This window comes from Egretta garzetta, unplaced genomic scaffold (genome assembly GCF_000687185.1).
Source record: "Egretta garzetta isolate BGI_Z169 unplaced genomic scaffold, ASM68718v1 scaffold447, whole genome shotgun sequence".
Classification (NCBI taxonomy): Eukaryota; Metazoa; Chordata; class Aves; order Pelecaniformes; family Ardeidae; genus Egretta; species Egretta garzetta.
In genome coordinates, this window is record NW_009260397.1 from 3,479,455 (window position 1) to 3,487,024 (window position 7,570).

Here is a 7,570-nt window from a genome sequence, read left to right on the forward strand (position 1 = left end):
ACTAACTAGTTCCAACTCTTAGGCTGATTCACTGAATTCAGACTATACAAGAGAGTTCATTACAAACCTGTTAGTTGAACGTTCCACATGTCTCTTTCTTGAGCAACAAGAATATGCGAGAATTTTAAACATGTCTGTGAAGGCACTACCATCAGGCGGTTTTGTGATGAAGAAACTCTGACCACATAGGAAGACAATAAATGAAATCCCAATGCAAACTGTTGGGATACTATAACCAATAACAAAGCTCACATTCTGTTGAATGTATGCAATGCCTCCCAGAGAGAGAATAGCTCCCAAATTAATGCTCCAATAAAACCAATTAAAAAATCTTCTTGTGGCTTCTGGACCCCGATCTTTGACCTGGAAAAGATTAAAAACAAGTCATTCAATTTCTGAAGAAAACAAAGCCTGTTTATTAGAATTCAGTCGAGTTCAATACAGTGAAGAGTTTAGGTTTAATTTAGAGTCATACTGAAATGATTTAAGTGATTTGGGCTTAGCCTGGTATTTGGTGAAATGACACCTTACTGAGCTACCCCATTGTATCAGTGACCTTCTAGAAGTTCAGCACAGGGATGAAAAAGCCATACAATTCTAAACTACATAGCTTCCCCACAGAGGCCGTTATTATTTCTACTGCACTGTCTCTCATTTGGTCATTTCTCTAGACAAAGCTCACTCGGATTAACGTCCCATAGTCCACAGAAGTGGAAATAACTATATTTTTTTAGTAAATAGTTAAGCTACCTAAAAAATAATGTATTAGTAGTATTGCAACAATTGCTTCTTCCAACTGTGTACACATAACAGTTAACCATATTTTCTAAGCCTCAAATGACTACTTGGTAATTAAAGCACAAATTTAAATTTTAACATAGTCCTAATGCCTCTCACCAGAACATAAATTGGAGACCTGCCATTCTGACCTTTTAAAAAAAAAAAATTAAATTTGAGTTGCCTGAGGTGTCACAAGGCCTCAGTAAACATATATCCCTCTATGAAGTCAGCACTGTTCATAGTGCTATTTTTCTGTTTGAAGCTCTCAGTGTCTCTCCAGTGAAAGTAAAGACATCCCTGATTTACAGAATTATCCTGTACAGTTTTCACCATCGCCCTTTATTCCGTATTGCCTACCATAAGTCACCCATGTCTTACACTTAAGTCACAGGAACCCAGCATCACTCATAAGATGTGATGTAAGAGAAACTATGCAAGTTAAAATATGAAATACATTAAAAAGTTCAACTAGTCTGTACAAGAATTCATAACACCGTATTTGTCACTGTTTTATGACTGAAAGACCATTAACAGTGACTAGCAAGTCAGTACCATGCACCAGTTTTGCTGAGTCAGTTGTTTTTGATTTCTAATTGCAAGTTTCCCTTCCTCATTTGCCAGAGCTTCAAAAGATTTTAGTTTGCAATATGAAAAATGAGCTATGTCCTGAAACAAGTTTTTAACATTGTCAGTTCTGATTTACAGCTTCAAGTTTCTCAGTGGTACACAAATCCATCTGTATAATTTTACCAAGCCTAACAAAAGAAATGTTAAGGCATCTATTCCTAGGCATAGTAAATAGCATTGTTAGGCATTCAGGTAGGTCTGTGAGCATGGCAAATACAGTCTTAGAGCCTAAACCCAAGAAATTCTCCATTTCCAGTTTACACTTGGTACTCATTTCCTAATTTTAACAGTCATCACCTGCAGTAGAGTATCAAGCTAGAAATTCCTTTTAAACACCAAATGGCAGCAGGATATTACTGAAAAATTACATTGTAAACACAGTGCTCCAACTTATGTAAAGAGTTAGCAATCTATTTTATGAATTTTCCATTTCTTCATCATAAAGTCTCAGTTCCCTTCTAATGTCATCTTCAAGAAAGATGACTTCCCATCCTTCCTCTTACAAATGACCTCATTCATGTATATGCAAAGAAAAGCTGGGAGATGAAAGCAAACTTTGATACAGGTAAGAACAGGGCAAGCACAGCATGATGCTTCTACCAAGTATTATCCCAGCCTCCAACCATTAGCTCCTGAGAAACTTCCTGAGCCAAGGATGGCTTTACCTATTTAATAAATGCAGCAGATCTCCTCTCCATGAACTTGTCCAGCCTGCCTCTGAACCCAGGTCAGCTTTTAGAATCTATAATATCCTGTGGCAAAGAGTTCCCCAGCTAATTACACAGTGGGAAGAACCACCTCCATTGGTATGTTTTGAACCTGCCCTGTACTAGCCTCATGCATTTTACTTAGTTCCAGGAAACAACAGAAGACAGCTGAGCGTTATCCCATCCCTGGTCCACTTCTGCCCCTCTCCCCCCTGACCATTATTTCCACACTGACACATCTTCCTTCTGCCTTTTCAAAGATAGGAAGTTGTAAACTGTTTCATGATTCCTTGCATGGAAACTACTGACCATGTCTGTGGCCCTTCCCTGAGACTTCCTTCTCTATCTTCAGTATCCTTTTTGAAACAGAGTGACCAAAAAGGAATGTAATGCTCAAGGGACAGACACACCCCCGACTTACAGTGGAAAGAATCCATTTTCTGCTTCCTTGTCAAAGTATATGTATGCAATAAAAATCACAACACAACCACATCTGAAACGCCACTATGGCATTTTATTGACAAACATTAATAACTTAGTAAAAATTATACTGAACTAGCTGGTGGCATATCTTGTCAAAGTGGAATGACTATGAAGATGTCTTACCAAAACCAGAAAACACGGCAGAGTTAAAAGGCAATCCTTTTATTTCCTTTCAAACATCACATCAGCTGCCCAAAATATTAGCTGTATCACATTGACAGCAGACTACTCAAAGTTTCCCCCTGCTGGCTGTTACTTGAGCTGTGTGACAGCACAAAATAGATCGGTTTAGTCTCTTCATAAGTAGACCATATTAGAATTTTATTATTTTATTTTTATCAAGGACAAGTATTTTTCAAAAAACTGCAGGAATTCTCCTTTCCCCCCTTATGCTTGCATTATTTTCAATCACCCAGGCAGAAAGAAAAATCTATCACTCCCTCTGCTCAATTTCATCTGTGCTCAAGTGTAGCAGCACTCTCGTTGTGGTACCAGCATCACCAGCTTCATTATATTTTTAACATCCTACCAGCAACTGCAGCAGGAAAATGATGTGCCTAAGTGACGCAAGTACAGTGTGGGTCCTGGATCAAATCTGTCCTGTGGGCTAAGCGTTCCATATCCCTACACTGAGAGTTAAAATAGGTAAACTGAAAAGATTTTGTCCCCATCACAACAAAATGGCGTAAAACCAGTAGTATTCCCTAAAAGGTAAGAAAAAAGTCACCTTAGATTTACCATGTTTTAGTCAAATTCCTTACAATAGGAAAATGCAAACAGTATCAGCAAAATGCCATGACTGGAGTGCAAGGCTTCCTATCACTAACAAAAACACTGTAGTAAAACTCCTTCAAAGGTGCCCTGACTCAAATGAACATTAGCAAGTATCTAATACACACAAATTGTTTGCTCCAGGTAACACATTTTGCAAATGAGCTCATATTCACACATTTTCCACAGAATTTACAAGTGTTGGACAGCTGTCACTTATTTAGATCAACTCCCTCTGCCTAATATCCAGTCCTGAGTCTCCAGTTCACTGTTCGGCATTCTTCAAACCTTTCACTCCTTTTTTTCCCTACTAAATGGGATAGCACATCATTCTCCAAGAACACTAAGAAGCAATCCAGTAGTTGCTTCTACTTAAATTAAAATAGAGAATGAAGTCCTGTACCATACAAAGAACATCCCAATTGCCCTAAATCTTCCTCTTATAAACTATAGGGCAAATTTTAATTAAAAAAACCCCACCAAACCACCAACACTCGGGGAGGCAGGGGCGAACTAAACAAAAAAAACCACACCAAAAAACCCCACCAACAAAGAAATGAAGGAAATGAGCAACTCTAAGCATTCTGGCCACAGCTTTGTCGGTCATGGGCCACATGTCAACGCTGCCTGCATTCAGGTGGGCCTCTAAAGAGGAAATAAAATAATATTGCTACTTTCAAGGCATCTAACATAGTTTTTGCAAAAGAAAATCTAACCTAACACTCGATTTTTTCGGCAGTCCAAAAGGTGTTTTACTTGATATATCTGGTAACTATCCTTTACATATAGTTAATCCAAAAGCACAGGGACATTCTGAGATTTGTAACTGGGACCTACACAGCACTGGATTTTGAAATAGTAAAGGAATAGTTCTCAAAATCAAAATTTCTAATACAAAACACTTATATCAGACTGATTACCGTCAGATGAGATGTAATTATGACCAGAGTTTTCATGATAAAGAATCCCAAGTGCCTGGAACACTATGTTATGTGAACTGTGTAATCATTAGGTTATTTACAGCCACTTTCAGCAGAGGACACATCAGCCCTGTAACTCTGCACTGCAACACTCTACACTCATTTAGGTTAACCTCTTACAATCAGAACAAAGTTTTAAACGCAACTAAAACAAAGAAAGAGAGAAAAAGTAACTAGATCTTTAGCTACAACAGCTGATGAAAAGTCATTACAAATATCTGACCAACAGCAACATCCACAGCACAGCTGTCCCTACAGTTAATACTTGGACCTGATGATCAAGATCAGTAGCCTACTATTAATGTTGGCTTTGATGGTGACGCTAAGCCAGCTTTCACAATAACGAGGGATAGTCATTGTTTCCTAACTACAGAAAGTCACAAACTGCTACATAGAACAGGAAGTGACTGCACAACCCGCGCACTTGAAAGGGGAACTGGAAAGTGCCAGGTTGTACACATCACATGATTATAAACTATTCTAACAACGAGCAGTTCAGATTTAGACCTGTACAATGGATCAACCTGCAACTTCTAGAAAAACGGCTCTTATTTATAAACACGGTTAAGTAAAGCTGGTCTATACCTAGTTGGCAGTAACTGATTTTTTGCAAAGCTGACTGGCAAAAGTTACTCCACACTAAGTCTACTTAGTCACTTGTAACAGCACTTCTAAGAATCAATTTAACAGAAATTAAGAAACTACATCTTTTTAACCTCAGAGGAAAATAAGTATTGGAATTTAGTTTCCAATTTTCCACAAAGTGATTCTTTTCTTCTAAATAAAAAAATCTTCATTATATTTGGGTTCTCCATCCAAATTATAGATCATCTGTTAAAACTGAAAAATTCATATGGTAATTTTTAAGAGACCTGCAATGAAATGTAATTAACAATATCTGCAAGGTGGTTCATGTCAGCTAAAGTACATGATACACAATTCGTATTTTCCTTTCTTTGGTGTTTAAGAAAAAGAAAGAGGGCAAATCTTATCAGCGCACGTCCAGCCAAAACATGTTTGCATTGTATTCTGGCCTCCCAAGAATGTGACTCTGGGAGACAGACTTTATTCTCAGCAATATATATCCATCTACCCAGCAGTTTGCTACATTCCTATGCAGGGAGAAAGCACCCAAGAGGGCCCGAAACTGCACAACAAGGTAAGTGGTATGCTGTAATATATTTAACAATAGATAAGCCAGAAAAACAGAGAAGGGGAAAAATTCAGTCCTCAGCAGAGCTCTACTGATTATTATGAACCAGAAAGGAGTATTTCTTTTGCTTTACCCTACATAAATCACTGTGAATTATCTGCAAACCTATCCAAAAACTGTTTTCCGTGAAATCCTGTGGGGAAAGCCTCTAAAAAATCCAGCTACAACAGCTACACTTCCATTGGCAATGGTTCTTCTTTTTCTCTGTTCCTGGCATTATTTACCTTTTATATTTAACGTTCATAAAGTGTTCTGGGGATAAGCAGTCAGTTTTGAAAAACACCTTACAAGATAAAGTCATATTAAAGCTATTCCACTTGATGGGCTCATGCTGGCTTAAACAGAACCAATACACTGGGGACACACAATCCTAGGCTATAATAATGTCTTACATTTATATACTGCCTTTCACCCAGAACTCCAGAATTTATAGTATACGAAATGCCAAAGAATGACAAACGTAAACTGCACAGCAGAGAAGAGAGGTATGTTTGGCAAAGATATTGTGGTAGATCCTACCTCTCACAAAGAATTTAATGGCATTTCTGATACCTGCGCTATCCAGAACTCAATGGGCCAGTAAACAGACACGCAACTGAATTGGATGTATTTGTTTTGCTCTGTCATCAAGAACAGTTTGGTTAGAAAAGCTGCTCAGATCTAAGCATCTGAAATTCTCTATCTGTGAAGCATACATTATGTTGTAATTCAACATCCATAGTCAGCATGCTACCTTAGCGTAATATTGTAAAAAAACCAAACATGCAACAGCACATTCCAGTTGATACTGAACTATGAGCTGCATCTCAAAAATTTTCTGTAAAACCACTTGGTTCTGCAGTGATGATCCAATGAATGGCATCACTGAAGTGGATCTGTGTAAGATCATTTGACAGGACATGTGCTTATGAGAACAGCCCAGGTAAAATGTTTACCGTGTTGAGAGCATCTTCTAGCCTGCACAAAGTATCACTCAAGGGCACACAGAGAATACCTAAAGCATAAAAACCTGTTTGTTCTCTAGCTTTCATCTATCACAGGATGATAATGGCTTCTGACCACTGCCCTAGAAGGCCCATGCTATCTTTGTCAAAGCTAAAACGTGTATCAGATATTTCACCCAAAGAGCCGAGTTCAAATTAACCGGCTACAAACTCCACAATGGAGGATAGTTAACAACCCATTTCGTGGCCATTAAGTATTCAAACCCAACACCTCAAGATGGTGATGGCTTGGCCAAATCAGGTACCACACCTAAGGCAGGGCTACCAGGAAACCAAGGGTCACAAGAGATCAGACACCACAGACACCAAAATTACATCAAACAGGGTACAATTTAACAGCTTGTATTACACGGGGAACAAAGCTGGATTATCTGATTCCCTCTGAGACTTAACGCCTGCAGAGATGTGAATCAGTAGGTGCACTGTCCGTCCCACCAAAGCAAGCCCCTCTGCATGACTGACAGCCATCCCCTGGTTCAGATCAGCACCCACAAACGATTCAGCAGCTGCCAAATAATACTTGACCTGGTCTGCCCCAAAAGGGGTGATGTTGGCCTTGACTGACCCGACGCCCAGCCCCACGAGGACCAGTCCGATGAAGGTGGCGGTGGCACAGTAGCGGGTGGCTCCCACCTGGGAGCAAGGCGCCATGGTGGCATTGGCTGCCGGAGAGGAGCAGTTCTCTACGGGGAACAGGGGGATGTCCCCACAGAGGCCCTGGCGGGTGTGCGGTGTGGCGATGACAGGGAAGGCCAGCATGCCCAGCAGGTAGAGCGCCATGCTGAGCAGGATGGTGCCAAACTTGCCCAGGAGGGCGTCAGCCAACCAGCCTCCGAAAGGCGACACCAGGTAGGTGATGCCCATGAAGAGCAGCAGGGCCTGGCTGGCCTGGGCCCCCTCCCAGACGTAGGGAGGCCCGTTGAGGAAGAGCACCAGGTTGGAGGTGATGCCGTAGAAGGCCACTCGCTCCAGCAGCTCGGCCAGCAGCACGGCGGCGCAGGCCAA

The 7,570-nt window shown here is 40.3% G+C and overlaps 1 protein-coding gene across 1 annotated transcript in view; it reads right to left on the bottom strand.

Annotated features, from left to right (window-relative positions):
• The window catches only part of SLC15A4 (solute carrier family 15 member 4), a gene marked incomplete at its 5' end in the record, with an annotated part of 28,173 nt that extends 20,603 nt beyond the window's left edge, over positions 1-7,570 (bottom strand). The window contains 2 exons of the mRNA XM_035898550.1: positions 68-363; positions 7,091-7,570. Coding sequence (XP_035754443.1) covers positions 68-363; positions 7,091-7,570 — 776 coding nt within the window. The remainder of the gene's footprint in view (positions 1-67; positions 364-7,090) is intronic.